Raw genomic sequence first — 16,431 nt, forward strand, 5'->3', positions numbered from 1 at the left:
GTCATGATGATTGTGAAATTTTTGTTCTCTCTTAGATAACGTGGAACATTTTAGGACCCAACACAAACGAAGTATTGCCGTCTGCAAACACAGATTTTGGTGAACCTGTAAATGGATCGTTCCACTTCAGAGATGGGCAAGGGGGAACACGTAGCTTCGAGCTACAGATTCTGCCTCATGGTGAGGTGGAAGTGGAGGAAACATTCATTATTAAACTCAGCCACGTGTTTGGAGACATGGATGTTGACCCAAGAGCAGGCGCTGTCACACTGCGGGTACATTACATGTTCGTTCATGATGTTATTATTGGTGTGAAATAACAATATTTAATCTCTTTTGCCACTTACAAAAATAAATCCTAAAACTGTTGTCCTGTAAAGCCAAATTGGTAAATGTTCAGTTATAATTTTTTGCTTACGGCCCAGAAAGTCAACTAACATGTTTGACTGAATGGAAAAACAACAATTATCTTTAAAGGATATCTTTTTTTATTATTATTATTATTATTATTATTTTACTAGGTCACAGACCTTGCATTCTGATCCTAGCTTCCAAAATTACTGGGATTTACAAGGAAATCTATTACTGTGCTGTAATGTATATGTGGAATCTGTTCTGCTTCTTTTATGAAAAGTTAATTTCATGTGTTGACCTAGAAAATAAATGTAAACTCTCAGTCCAGTTGTCCTTAAACATTAATTGATAACATTATTTTATTTTGATCATGCCATGGTGTCACTAAACTAATTTATTCCAGGGTAAATTAAATGTAAAAAGGAAATATGAAAGTCTGTAGAAACGTATCTGTTTTTTGATGGACTGCATTTAGCTAATTTATTTATATAATGTTTATACAGAGAAATCATTAATACATCATAAAATCGTGTTCTTTTGGCTTTTTGTGTGTTTGACAGATTGCAAAGTTTGGTGATCCAAATGGCATTGTTCAGTTCACTGAGCAGGATCTGAGAGAGCGTGTTTATAGTGAACCTGTAGACTATGAAGCTCCCCTTAACATCTCTCTCCTTATTACACGCAGAGAAGGAGTGATGGGAAATATCACTGTAAGGACAACACTCACTCACACAAATCTTTTGGAATATTCAATCTCACCCTCTTTGTCTCTCGTCATGCCAAGAATTTTATGGGTTACAGAAGACCTTTCATGTAGGACTTCGTTAGTAGCAAGTGTGATATAAGTCCAGTCCCTTTGACTAATTGTGTCTGTAAAAAGAAATGTCATTAATAGATAGGGACAGATTTAGTATAACATGCATAACATTTTATTGAAGGTAATGGACAATGCAGCGGTTACTGCTTTATTACACCCAGCCCTATCACTTTTCCTCAGGTGTTCTGGGAGATCCTCAGTGACGCAGACACAACAGGTGACTTTCTCACTCTCCATGGTTCAGTTACCATTCTGGCAGGTCAGCGGCTAGCAGAGATCATCCTTACCCTGCTGCCTGACCCTGTGCCTGAGCTCGAGGAGGTCTACACAGTTAACTTGAGTTCAGTGGAGGGTGGCGCTGAAATCGACGCCAACCGCAGCAGTGTTCGCCTCCGGGTCCGTGCCAACGATGAGCCACATGGAGTGTTTGCCCTTTTCAGTGAGCACCAAAAACTACTTGTGAATTCCACTGACCACAGCAGGTATCTGGTGCTAAACATTAGCAGGCTGGCTGGAACATTTGGCAATGTTAGTGTCGGATACCAGATCATCTATCCCACTCTGGGCCAGAACTTCACCGAGGACAGATCTGTTGGGAGCTTTGTGGTAAAGGATGGGGAGAAGTCTGCAAGTATCACTGTGCCAATTAGCACACAGGTTTGTCTTGCACAATCTTGCATGGTATTATTTCAATGTACATGACTTCCATTCCATTTCTATACCAATTTTTTAAGTGAAAATCTTAATCTAATGATAAACTAAAAAAGAATTTAAAGAGAGCTTTCAAGACGTGATTAAAAATAGTTTTTCAATCTTCAGCTGTCCAATTTGAGTAAGTTTGTACCCACATTCAGTTTTCTATTCTTGGCTGCCAGTAGTGAACCACGATGTGGTCTTCTGCTCTTGTAGCCAGTGCACCTCGAGGTTCAACATGTTGTGCAGTCTGAAATTCTTTTCTGCTGAACGTTGTTGTAAAGAGCAATTAAATAACAGTAGTCCTGTCAGCTTGAACCTGTCATTGTCTTCTGGCCTCTCTCTTTCTGCTACTAAAATCATCCCAAAGATGTACCAAATTTAGTTTTAGAAATATTCAAACATAATCTATTCCACCAATAAGACATCTTCTTCTTTTGGCTGTTCCCATTAGGGGGTATCCGTCATACCCCCCTGTCCTCTTCATCTGCCTCTTTCAAACCAACTACCTGCGTCTTCAATCACCACATCCATAAACCTCCTCTTTGGCCTTCCTCTTTTCCTCCTTCCTGGTGGCTCCATTCTCAGCATTCTCCTACAGATATATCCCATGTCCCTCCTCTGCACATGTCCAAACCATCTCAATCGTGCCTCTCTTACCTTGTCTCCAAAACGTCCTACATGCACTGTCTTTCTAATAAACTAATTTCTAATCCTGTCTATTCTCATCACTCCCAATAAAAAGTTTAGCATCTCCACCAATAAACCATGCCATGGTTAAAATCAGTTGGATGTGAGCTTTACAGGTGTTCCTTATGAAGTGATTGAATTTAGGAAGTAAATGCTACATTATTCAGAAGGGATAATGGAAGTAGTAGATGATTTTATGAACCTGTTGTATTGTTGCATCACCACAGCACCTGGATTATATATTTTTTTTATAATATATTAATTCAAATATATTTTATGTAAATAAATTCCAAATGTAGACATGAGACATATGTACATTTTCTGTTAACATCCTTTTTTTCTGTGCAGGTTTTTTTTGTAACAGGTTTTAACATAACAATGCAGTTAATGAATGTGAGCCTGATAGGACCTTTGCTCAGTTCTCCTCCTCGTGTGCAGCTGGATGCGAGGATTGCCATCTTGTCTGTACCTGAAGAGGCTGCTAATGCTGAAGTCAGTTTCTATATCCCATATTTATTATTAATCTTAAATGCAACCAAATGGCCACCAGAGGGCACTATAATTAAAATGCTGTAATACCCCATTTATCGCGATGGTTATGTTCCAAAACCGTCCGCGACAAATGGACGCCACCCCAAAAATGCTATTTTATGTACACAGTACTGTACTGTATTAACATTTTACTTCATTTTATAATTGAAATCATATTTTTATACATATCATTATTTCAACAAAAAAAATTATGTGGCAAATGCAATTCTGTGATAAACCGGGGCATGAGATTTGAACCACAGTAAAGTGGGGGATTACTGTAATATTTGTACTTTTGAACCTACAATTCTTTCCAGTTAATTGTCACCCTCTTTCCAGGTGGGCTTTGCCTCCTTGGACCTGCAGGTGTCTGATATCAGGAGCGGCCGATGTGATGCGTTAGTCAGCAGGACAGGTCTCTATGGAGACGTGACTGTGCAGTGGAGAGCTGGATTCCCTCCTGGACAGACTCCATCAGGCTACCAGCCGGGAACAATTACTCCCAGCTCAGGTTAGTTATCATCCGACAAAGGTATTGAGTTATAGACACTGTGGTTACCATCTAAAATAAAGAAACTGTTCTTAAAGTTTTAAATATAGACATTGTTTATATATTGTGAATATAATGTACAGATACTAGCAGATTTCACTTTCCTCAGCTTTGCTTATTGGTGTGTTTGCTTTTGCATTTTGTCTCTAGGCACTGTGACCCTGCTCCATGGCCAGAAAAGCAAAATCATATCTTTTAGAGCTGAGAATAATATGTCTTTGCCTGTTGCACATGCAGTTCACCTGACTACTATAGAATCTGTGTCACCAGGAGGAGCCAGATTCAGGTAATATATACTGTTAAATGTATTTCATTTTATATATAAATATAAGATATAAGATAATTGCATAAATATTACATATCATTAGCAGGTGCATGCCATGATATACTGTATAATGACAGTGTTTCATTGCTTCATTATTGTGTTGCTGTGATTGTTTAGACCTGGATACACTGTGGCAGAGGTGGAGTCACTGGGACTCTATCAGTTCCATCCTGACTTTCAGAAGCTGGCTATTACAGAGGATGCGCACATTGTCACTATCTATGTCCAACGCCTGTATGGCTTTCGCACCAACCGCACCCAGGTCTACTACAAGACCTGGCCTGGTAGTGCCCATCCTGGGGAAGATTTTACTCCAGTGCATGATGGGCAGCTACTCTTTGAAGGCCGGCAAACATCTGCCGCCATCAACATCTCCATTCTAGATGACTCGCTGATGGAACCTGATGAGACGTTCTATGTGAACTTGACCGACCTTAGAATTATCAGCGCAAACTATACTTCTCTTAGTGCCCGTCCACTTATTGTAGCTGAAAACAGTATTTCTGCTGTTACCATACTCGCCAACGACGTCATCATTGGATTCGGATTGTTAAGTATTGGCCCAGCGATGAGTCGCACTTACGAAGACACACAAGAGGGGACACAACCTCAGAAAGTTGTTTTAAGAGTACGCAGGACAGCAGGGCAAACAGGAGTGGTAAGTGCCCGGGTTCGGGTTTATGACGGTGGTCACGTTTCACCGGAGCTGCATGGTGCTCCATTCCTTCTGGAACACAACGGGACATGGGCGAGGGAAGGAAACGATTTTAGACTTGAGTCACAGACGGTCACGCTGTTGGAGGGGCAAACAGAGGCTGATGTCAGCCTCTTTATTCTAGATGACCAAGAGCCCGAAGGACAGGAGGTCTTTTACATCTACCTCAGTGAACCAGAGGGAGGAGCACAGATTGTCAGCTCGCCAGATGAAAGTGGCATCACTTTTTTTGCAAAAATTATTATTCTAGGTAAATGTACTGATTGCCATCTGATTTCTTTGTTTGACCATGAACTGATGACCGTCATAACATCATAATTTGCATTTAAGTTCTTTCTATATTTAACACTGATTGATTTTAGACCTGAGGGAATACCAATTGATATCATGGTTAAAGAATCAAGAGATAAACAAAGATACAAAGGCTTTAACTTTTTTAATATATATTTTGTGCAATTACCATCTTATACAAAGGAACAAAGCTCTGGAAAAATAGTATGGAAAAAAAGTTCGATATTGATAATAGCCACATACATACCAAAAATAATAATAATTAAAATAAAAAAAAAATGAAGAAATTACGTTTACATTTTTAGGCCAAGAGTTCTAGCTTCACCTTCAGGTCATAACATGGATAACTGCTCCTAATAGCTGTACTAGTCTAAGCGAAAGTTTTATTAGTATTGTATAATGACTGCATTCTATTACACATTTCTCTCAGGGAGTGATCTTCATAACGGCATTGTGGGCTTTACTCTGAGTTCTCAGACAGGCCAGGTTCTGGACGAAGACTCGGACAACAGGACAACCATACTTTTCATCCAGAGGCAAGAAAACAGGTAAACATCTTCCACTTAGTCTGTGTTGCATTTTGTAAAAGGATACCTAGTGTTAATTGGTCAGGGTTCACAGTTAACCCTGGGGTTGTGTGTTTGGCAGAGCATTTGAGGATGTTTTCGTGTCTTGGCGGGCCACGTTCAATCTTACAGCTCCAGCATTGCTCAGTCAGGGGGTTAATCTGACACAAGAGCTGCAGCAGACCTCAGGCAAGGTGCTGTGCAGGAGAGGACAGGTCCTCTGTCTACTTCATCTGGAGATCCGACCAGATCAGGTACAATGGTGGAAGAAGGATTTCTGAGAAACTAATGCTAGTAAAGCCTTTTAGAAAAAATGCTAGAGTTTTACACTGTCATAGTAGGGTTGTAACTATGTCTAGACAATTGTCAGATTATTAGTGTTTGTTTTTGGGAGACCTGAACTCTACTGATGTCTTGTCTAGTGCTATACTTTAAATTCACAGTAGGTCTACCAAATAATTCAAAAGATTAATAATTAAATCAATCATGTTAAATGCACTTTTTTTAAACCCACACATGTTTTAGAGGATCAAATTGGGAGGATATAACATTGACAAATCAAATTAATATAAGCAATGGTATAAGCAAACTCGTGTTGTTGTTTGCAGGAGCCGGAGTTCCAGGCGTGGTTCCTGGTGGAGATCTATGAAGTAGGAGATGGTGCTGCTATTAATCAGAGTGCCCGCATTGCTAACATTACCATGCTGGAAAGTGATGACCCAAGGGGGCTGGTGTATTTTGCTGTGGGCTCCCGGCTACCTGTGGCCATGCTCCGAGCAAACAGTGTCACTCTGCAGGTTTATAGGGAGGGCAGTGTGGCCTCAGCTATATCTGTAAAATACAAGTTGCAGGTATGCAGATTCACATTTAGTGCACATACTCACACATAAACACATGGTCATTGAGATATTATACTCATAATTCTTTTTGTTGATTAAAGGGAGTAATAACCTACATTGCTGCTCATAGGTTATTAGACAGACAAACACAGTTTTAATCAATTAATCAAAGGAAGGCTCCAATTTGCCTGTTCTTTGTCAGACATTTTGCTGTCTGTATGATAAACAGCTTCTCAGCCCACCTGCTTTTCAATGTCTAAAAATTCTCTGTTGATGTGTTTAATTTTTTTTTTCATAAAAGAATACTATTCCTGTAAAAGACATTACAAGTATTTTGCCAGAAATTTTTAAAAACACAATTTTTGTATTATTTAGTTTAATACATTTACACTGAAGAAATACCAAAAAAATTATGTTTCTTCGTAAGCTTTTTGGTTATTCTGAAAAACACATTTTGCATACTTCATTCTGTTATTTTCTCCACAGGAGCTGTCGAAGGCTGAGTCCGTTGGTCCCAATCTGATCTGGCCTGCCGTGGCTGATGTAGATTTCATCATGGCAAGCGGTGAGCTGACATTTGACATTGGCCAAAACAGTGCTGGTCTGGACATCACCCTCACACCCAACATCGGCTCGTCAAACCCCACTCCCAAGCGCTTTCGTGTAATTCTTTCCAATGTCACTGGAGGTGCCCGAGTCCACCCGGTGTATGGGATGGCAAATGTGACTCTGGTTTCAGACTCTGAAACCCAGGCAGTGTGGGCATTGCTGGAACAGCTCCATCAACCTCTGGATGAAACGCTGATTAACCGTGTACTGCAGGGGATTATTAATAAAGTCAGCATAGACTTGACACATGAACAGATGACCGCTGTGCTGGATGCAGCAGGGAAGGTGAGGATGAGTATGTGGGTTTGTAGTCACATGGGTTATGGAAGTTTTTTTTAATCCAGTCTCATATTCAAATTACTTGGACCTGAATTCCCCAAGTTGTTAGTCAAGTCTCGTACATCTTGAGTTTTAAATGCTTTTGGGTCAGTAACAGAGAATGTTGCCACCAATAAGAAGAAACAAAAATGTACATTAGCAATATTTATTTCACTTAAACTGTTCACAGTAGGAGTTTTATAAACCCAGGTCAAGATTTCTGTATTCATAAAATTGACTCCAAGTCGAGGACTCAGGTGCTACATCACTGTCACACATTCATTCTGTCTGTACATCCTCACATTGATAAAGTTTTACTGGTGGAAGATTGGCTTGTTTATCCACAAGGTTCTAAATCTCTTTTAAAGAAATAAATCACTTCCTGAAATCCCCAGTGTATTGTCCAGGGCCAGGTGCAATAAGCTGAGGTCTTGGCCATAAACTTTACATAGGTTATGGAATTAATGGTTATCTGTAGATTATTAGAGTTGGAGTCATACAGTTTCCCACAAAAGCAGGTACTCATTTCACCAACCACTTTACTATATTTTCTCAATGGACAATACTATAGAATTTAAACTTGGATGTATTATAGAGTGGTTCATGTGCAGCTTGTATAGCAGTACATATTTACTGTCCTTTGCAAAATATCTGGCAATAAAAGTGAGTACACTCTAAGTGATAACCGCTGTTATCTGCTTGACAGGACCTTACAAATCTTGTATTAGAGCAGTTAAAATGTGGTTCTTTAAGTACAATTTTCTCATACTGACCACTGGATGTTCAACATGGCACCTCATGGCAAAGAACTCTCTGAGGATTTGAAAAGTAGAATTGTTGTGCTCCACAAAGATAGCAGAGGCTATAAGAAGATCAGTAACACCCTAAAACTGAGTTATAGTACAGTGGCCAGGGTCATACAGAGGTTTTCCAGGTCAGGTTCCACTCAGAACAGGGCTCGTAAGGTAGATCAAAGAAGTTGAGTCCTCGTGCTGTGTGTCAGGTGCAGAAGCTGACTTAAAAAAACAGACGCATGAGTGCTGCCAGCATGGTTTTAGAGGTTGCAAAAGTGAAAGGTCCGCTTGTCAGTGCCCAGACCATACGCCGCACACTGCAACAAGTCGGTCTGCATGGGCATCGTCCCCAGAAGGAAGCATCTTCTGAAGTTAGCTCACACAAAGCCTGCAAACAGTTTGCTGAAGACAACCTGTCCAAGAGCATGAATTACTGTAACTATGCGGTCTAATGAGACTAAAATAAACTGGCTCAGATTGTGTCCAGCATGTGCGGCAAAGTCCTGGTGACGAGTATCAAGGAAATTGTGTCTTGCCTACAGTTAAGCATGGTGGTGGTAGCATCATGGTCTGGGGCTGCATAAGTGCTGCTGGTTCTGGAGAGTTGGTCAAGTATGTCTCCAGACCTAAACCCTATTGAGCACCTGTGAGGCATCTTCAAGCAAAAGGTTGAGAAGCGCCATATGTGTAACATCCAGCAGCTCCGTGATGTCATTATGGAGGAGTGAAAGAGGATCCTATCAACAACCTGTGCAGCTCTGGTGAATTCCATTCCCAGGAGGCAGTGCTACATAACAATGGTGCTCACACAAAATATTGACGTTTTGGAAACTGTTTAGACATGTTCACTAGCGTTTACTAACTTTTGTTGGCAGTTGTTTAGACAATAATGGCTGTATGTCGAGTTTTTTTTTCTTCAGAGGACAGTAAAGCTGCACTGCATACAAGCTGCACATTGACAATTCTAAAATATATCCACTTTTCATTTCTATAGTATTGTCCCTTGAGAACGTATAATGAAATGGTTGCTTAAATGTGAGAGGTGCACTCAATTTTGTGAGATATTGTTTGTAGAGCAGTGTACATACAGTACATATATATACAATGTTCTCAATATAGGAATTAAGTCCCCTGGATGAACATGATATCTACTGATAATTCTAGATCTTGAGTGAAGCCGAGCAGACACCTTCGAAAGACAGCAGCCGTGCTTTGACCCGTGACCTCCTTTGCTCTCTTGCCAAACCAAGCCGCGCAGACACACGAGGTCTGAGTTTTTTGGCCACAGTAGCTGAGCGTTTTGCCTTCTCACTTGTTGCTGACACACCATGCAGCACTGATGGCCAGAGGTAAGTGTTTCACATCTGCTATTGCCTCTCTGATAAAACAAATAGTTAAAATACATTTCAACCTTATATTTCTGTTCATTTTCCATGGATCCACCTGTATTGTTTTGTAGGTTCTGTTCGTTGAAGTATACTGTACATTACTTTTATTTATTACTAATAATAAATAGAATTCGTGGAAATATGTTAAACCATCCACGTACTTGGTAACCCCTTAATGATTTATGGTCATTACTGAAATTGAGCCAAGCATCTGCAGGGCAAAAATCTCCACTGTGTTATGCAAACTATGTTTTCCCCATCAATAGTAAAACCACAGAGGGAATAGGTTCAGGTGAAGGTTAAATGTATTTGTATTCATTTTATTAAGCAAAGATTTAGTTTTTAAATGGAATGATCTGACTCCATTTGACAAGATTAATATAATGGAATCTTTTAATATAAAGTGTCTTTCAGTGTGTAATACTGAGATTTCCATTAAAGTTTCTCAAAACTTATATGTTGCAAAATTTTTCATTGCTAAGTAATAATTGTTTTATATAAAGGATCAGGGGGAGACTAAATGTGATGAAAATTGTTCCAACTGTGGGAGACCACATTTCATCACTCGTGTGTGTGTGTGTGTGTGTGTGTGTGTGTGTGTGTGTGTGTGTGTGTGTGTGTGTGTGTGTGTGTGTGTGTGTGTGTGTGTGTATCATCATATTTGTAATATACTACTTGCATGTATGTATATATGGATTATATTATACTATTATTTCCCTTATTGTACACCATGAAATATGTGTTAAAATGGCACTAAACAGAACAAACAAAACTATAATAGTATATGATGTAAAAACAAGGGGTCAGATTTAATCAAGTTTCTTCATCACACACTCACACCACCTTATACAATTTTTTTTTTGCACCTTTAAAATCAGCTCTCAAAAGTTTAAAACTTCTATTCTATTCCTACAGAGGAAAGATCCTGGATACTTGTCCTTACTTTACTATCACAGCATACCACTGGTATCCCACAGACATCAACGCACACACTTTTACAGGGACAAACGGCGACACCTTAACCCTGCCCGATGCCCTGCTGGAAGTACCAGTGCTGCCTGCGGGTGGCATGTCTCCCTTGGCCTGCCAGAAGATACACTTCATTGAGTACCACACTGAGCACTGGTTCCTTACTAACACAAAAGCCAGCGCTCTCAACGACAAGGTAAACGGAGGCAAATGTGTTTTATTTTTAAATTAGCAGGCAAATTGTGCGAATTCAGTTCCAGAGACTAGATATTCGCCATGAATTCGAAATTTGGATGAGAGTTTTAAACATTTTACATTTCCTCCTACAACTGACTGTTTAGTTCAGATAGATGTTGATCAATAATACAATGATTTTTGACCTCTTATGTATGCTTCCTGTAGAAAGTCCTATTTTATGTGTATGTAAGGAAGGTTTCATCATTCTGTTCATTTTTCAGGGGTGGGGGTTTCTTTATATGGGACTAACAAATAAACAAATAAGTTGTAGGTATTAGTGTGTTAAAGTAAAGAGTTGCAATCTTTAGCTTTATATTATAATAGCATACACACCTAATATACTCAATGCCAAAAAATAACAAACACAGTGTTCAAACTAGAACAAAATTATATCTCGTTCTTAATAAACAAAGTCACTTGGATGGAAACTTAATATATACTGTATATTAAGTTATTAAGTTAGTATTTATTACTTATACACACACACACACACACACACACACACACACACACACACACACACACACACAGATAATATTTCATATAAGAAACTTGACCAATGAAACATTAAAAAATCCATTTGACTTGCTTTAGCAACTGTCCAGATGATGGCAGTATTGTTAAGTCAGTCTTTTACACGTTTATCGAGTTACAGCACTTCTCTTCACTCTACATGCTGCAGATGTAGTTTCCACATGTTATAAATTACAGGAGAATTCCAGTTTGTCAACACTGCATGTTCCCGGAAAACGATGTTTGTGTATTCCCAGTGTTCTGTCATAGAAATAAACTTATCCAGTTTGTTATTGTTATTTATGAATGTTTTTCTTTCTGCTTTGTGTTTATTTGTGTGTGTGTGTGTGTGTGTGTGTGTGTGTGTGTGTGTGTGTGTGTGTGTGTGTGTGTGTGTGTGTGTGAAGGTATTCTCTGTTAGTTTACAGGGCCGGGGTTCCAGACCCTTAGGAGACGGCAAAGAAGTTGTGTACCGCATTCACACACCAAACCCCTGGGTGAAACCCCGGCAATCTCTGTGCCTTCTGTGGAACCAGGCAGCTGAGAGGTTGTTTACTTAAACACACACACAAATTTGTTATACTGTCATTGTGAGAACTGTCAATTGACATAAATATTAATGCAGTAAATTAATGCTCTGCCACACCTAAATCTATCTTTAATCGCAGTAACCAAAATAATTGAATGGCATTATTTCTTTATTATTTTAGATAATTATAGTTTTTGTATTCCTGCAATTTTGTTGTATGTGGGTAGCAGCTAAATGCATTTATATCCTTGTGAGGACATTTGTTCCACATAAAATCAAATTGTGCATATTCAGCTTAAATCTACTTGCCATTTATTTTGATTGGTTTCTGCTGTTCAGCTGGCTGTCTGATGGTCAGTTTTGTCGAGTGAGAGACGACAGCGGGGACTTCGTGGAGTGTGCCTGTTCACATCTGTCTATCTACACAGCGTCAGCTGAGATCGACTCTCTGTCTTTATACAATGAGGCTTTTTACACTGCAGGCTTCATCTGCATTTCAGGTTCAAGCCCAGTTCTTTCTTTAATCTCATTAAAACAGGCCTGGGGGGCTAAGACTTGCCTTCTTCTCAATAAATTGTTTCATTGGCCTCTTTTTGCATTATAACAATTGCAAATGTGCTCTGTTTGAAATATGTTGTGTCTTCCTGGGTTGTGTTTACAGGCTTTGCCTTGGCCATCATATCTCATGTGCTGTGCTCCAGATTCCCCATGTTTGCTGCCAAACTGCTCACACAGATGATGGTGGCCTGCTTAGGGACACAGGTAGGGCAAGTTTTTAAATCAACAAACTCTTTTTAAAAAGTCCCTTCAGTAAAGTCTGCACTTTTGTGACAGGCTCTTTCTTCTGTCTGTAAAAGGGTCTATTTTTGCAGATAAAAAACATAACTTAGACTGTATCTTCCTGCTTTTGCCCAGCTGCAAGTCTCATGGTCGTAAATGAACTCATCTATACCGTTGTGGGTGGTGGCGTCTCATTAGAAATTTGCTGATGCCGATATTTAAAAAATCCACTTCTGGTCAAAATTGCAGAACTTTACTCTTTTAGGGCATCTTTTTAACACAAACAGAAGGTTAATTTTCAGCACTGTATTTAGTAGATGTATTATATATTGTCTTGGAACAGCTGTCTTTTCTAGTCATATGTGGTTCTTGTGTTGCACAATGATGTCTTTGAATGCGGTTGCATTAAATTCTCCCTTCACTTAAACTGAGATCCAAACCTGTTCCTGCATAATAATGCCTTTGTGTACAAAGTAATCTTCATTAAGATGTGGTTTATATGGGTTGGAGTTCAAGATATTGAGTGGCCTGATATTGAGCTCTGACCTTATCCCAATTAAATGCTTTTGAGATGATTGAAAAGGGATGAATAACAGCAAATAGGGAATAAATATGGAATGGGGTGTTTATAAAGAGCATACACGTGTCCACAAACTTTTGTCCATACGAGGACAGCAGAATTTGGAGGGGAAAAAACACTGTTCCTTATCTGTAAATTAGATTTTGATGAGTTACCTTGTTTCTGCCTTATAAAGAGTGAGGAGCCATAGGTATAGGGTTTTTTTTGTTTTTTTTTGACCAAACATTTGCTCCTTTTTTCTATATTGGGCCAAATAACTGCATATATTCTTAGTTTCTAACATTCTACATATTGGTGCCTCACATGGCTGTAATATGAGATGGCATTCAAGCCCAGTGGACTAATTTTCTCTTTAGTTCTGCAGGTTAATTGATTGCAGAATAAGTACAATAAGATAAGGTTATGTAGAAAGCTATAAGAATGTGGTGTAGAACCATGTAGTCTACATTTTTTAAAGCCATGCAGCCCAAGTGATCCTTGCATGCCTCTTTTCTCCACGCTTCTAATGTCCGTTCATAGAAAGATGTTTCTTGGAATTACATGATAACAGCTTGGATGAACACATCTAAATAAGACCGTATGGGCTACCAGGGTGACAACCCAGCTATCTCCAGTCTCCCTTCCCCATAAAACCAGAGGAAAATGAGGAGGGGCAAGTGGCTAGTGGACTGATGCTTGTGAACAGGTGACCTTCACCAGAGTGGGAATTTTCCACTGGCCTTGAATTAGTATTGTGAAGCCGAATAACATGAAGATGCTCACGGCCTAAGCAGGTCTCCAAAAACCTGTATGCATTCTGTCATTCATTAAGTGTTTTTGCTTTTTCTCTCTTGTCACGACTGCTTTGAATGGAAAATTCCATGCCGGCCTGTTTCGAGTGGCTTACAGTGACAGGCTGAAACTTAACTGTCTTTCCTGTTTGTCCTGTCAGTTTTAATGCTTTTTTAATGTAGTTGGAACGAGGAAAAAAAGGTTACACTTTATATGATGCGCAGATTTGTAAATCATTATAACTGTGGCTATATTTCTTTGTAAGTTGAAAATTATTCCTCATAAACATTTTATAAACTTGTAATGGCTCATGCCACTTGAAGAATTTAATAATGAGTTTTAGGTTTTTATAATTTTTAATGCATATTACATGTATATTTATACATTTATAATTATTTAAAAGTTATGAATCTCGTAAAAATAGTGCCACTGTTACAGTTATCATGAAAGCACTTATTAGCATATTATTAAGCTTTATAAGACATTATTAGAGGGTATAAAAATGTTTACAAGTTACAAAAACTTCTAAGCACATTTTTAATTATTTATGAAAAATGACAAAAAATGTTTAAAAACATTATTTAAATGTGAAATTCTGTTTACCATTTCCTTTTTTTATTTTGGATTTGCACTTTGTACTTATCTGCAAAGATTTGGCTATTTATAGTACAGAATTTTATTGGTTTATCTGTAAATCAACAATAATGTGGCATTTGGCTGCTCAGTTGTTTTCTTGGCCAGCTCTGTCATTGAATCATTGGTTTTTGTATGCCCAAGCTAACTGGATTTTTAGATTTGAATCTAGATTTGTAACTTTTCAGCATGAGACCAGAGAAGTAAAAGCACCAGTAAAGCATGCCACCAGTAAAGCAGAAAAAATATGAAAAAAAAAAAAAAAACTTTGGTATTTCACTGATGAGGGAAATACTTTTAGGCAGGAAAAATTCCAGATGTCAAAAGTTATGGTGCAAAGAAGATTAGCACAGTATACTGTAAACATAGAGACTAGTAAAGCTAAAATCCAAAAAGACTAGATTACATAATGCTATATAGCCCATTCTAGAGTGTTAGAATGAGAAAGATGTGTAGAGAAAAGCAACTGGTCATGAACCAAAGGGTTGCCGGGGACTGTTCATGATCCAAATCGTATTTGTTAAATGTGCAGGAAAATGTATAAATGCATTTTTCCTACAGAAAAAATTCAGGATGGAAACAAAACAAAAATGTTTATTATTAAGTTAAATACTTTACAATTCCTCACAGAGGTGTAGGTAAGAAACTAACACAGTGAATAGCAACAACAGTAACCTTTTAATGCTTAAGGTTAATGATCGGTTTATGGAGAGTTTAATCTCCTTAACTTCACCGAATACATCTCCACATGCATTACCTCTAGAAACTATAGATTTATTATTGAGAAGTAAAACCATTGCAAACAGAGATCCATTGGGGGACTTTCTCTGCTCACTTTTTTTGAGTTGTAGGGGTGGACAGGACAATGAATGAAAGGAATGGCAAATTGTTTTACATAAAACATACTTAATGTCCACCAAGACCTTGTTTTATAACAAATATCTGAATTTGTAATTATTCTTATTAATTATATACTCGAGACTAGCAGAGAAAAAGAGAGATTATGGGGTGTATAATGTCTAATAGGGCTGAAACTATTCAGTTACTTGATTACCTTAAGTAATTCGAATACAAAAAAAGCATCGCGGCAATTCGTTTAGTCAATTTAACTAGACACGGAGCACTGTGTTCCCCACGGACCATTATTACTGACGCACCTCCCGCTAAACTCTGGACATTTCTGGGGTTTCATTTTATAAATGTGGAATATGCACAAAATGGGGCTGAAAACGTGCGTACGGCACTTTTCACGCAAAGGTTGTGCACGCGCACAACCTTTGTTGTTATCTGTGTCGACGAGGAGAAGATTCAGGCTAAAAAGAACACAGCAGAAACTTTCCAAAACATTTCAAACTAAAACAGAAAGAAAATATGCCCATACGGTGCGTTTTTTTTATTTTGTGAAGTAATTCGAGATAGATTTTTAGCAATTTTTGTTGATTTATATATTTGTATTTGCATTTTTATGTAATATGGCAATTAAATGCACTAAATGGGTTTAGTTTTCACAGACTGCAATTTCAGCAAAGATTTTAGTAAATCTTTCTAAAATGGAAAGAAATTACTTGTTTATTTTAAGAGACCCGTCTTATTTTCTCTTGTATTTTCAGCATTGCTCTTTTATGAACAAAAAGTGCTTCTTATATATTTACTCGATTAATCGGTAGAAAATCGGTAGAATACTGGATTACTAAAATAATCGATAACTGCAGCCCATCTGTCTACACATCAAAAATGCATGTGAAATATTGGTTTTTTTGTTGCCTGCCTTTTGGTTTTGATTTGAGGTTTTCTGTTTTGGGTTGCGTTTTCTTTGCTGAACATTTTGTTGAAACCAGTAACTGCTGGCTAATGATATTACCTTAAACATAGTTAATGATATTGCCTAAAAGATGTTTTTCAACTCTCAACTCTGTATAATTGAGGTACTTTAAAACTA

General features: G+C 38.3%; 1 protein-coding gene across 3 annotated transcripts in view; it reads left to right on the plus strand.

Moving 5' to 3' along the window:
• Nucleotides 1–16,431, plus strand: part of adgrv1 (adhesion G protein-coupled receptor V1) — a 133,078-nt gene that overhangs the window by 69,568 nt on the left and 47,079 nt on the right. For all 3 annotated transcript variants that reach the window (XM_083526543.1, XM_083526544.1, XM_083526545.1), the window contains 16 exons: nt 36–275; nt 915–1,064; nt 1,352–1,828; nt 2,903–3,046; nt 3,425–3,596; nt 3,786–3,921; nt 4,078–4,925; nt 5,397–5,514; nt 5,615–5,786; nt 6,141–6,383; nt 6,858–7,265; nt 9,257–9,441; nt 10,396–10,645; nt 11,607–11,746; nt 12,068–12,228; nt 12,390–12,490. In XM_083526543.1, the coding sequence (XP_083382669.1) occupies nt 36–275; nt 915–1,064; nt 1,352–1,828; nt 2,903–3,046; nt 3,425–3,596; nt 3,786–3,921; nt 4,078–4,925; nt 5,397–5,514; nt 5,615–5,786; nt 6,141–6,383; nt 6,858–7,265; nt 9,257–9,441; nt 10,396–10,645; nt 11,607–11,746; nt 12,068–12,228; nt 12,390–12,490 (3,945 nt within the window). The remainder of the gene's footprint in view (nt 1–35; nt 276–914; nt 1,065–1,351; nt 1,829–2,902; nt 3,047–3,424; nt 3,597–3,785; nt 3,922–4,077; nt 4,926–5,396; nt 5,515–5,614; nt 5,787–6,140; nt 6,384–6,857; nt 7,266–9,256; nt 9,442–10,395; nt 10,646–11,606; nt 11,747–12,067; nt 12,229–12,389; nt 12,491–16,431) is intronic.

Source organism: Silurus aristotelis (assembly GCF_946808225.1).
Source record: "Silurus aristotelis genome assembly, chromosome: 23".
Lineage (NCBI taxonomy): Eukaryota > Metazoa > Chordata > Actinopteri > Siluriformes > Siluridae > Silurus > Silurus aristotelis.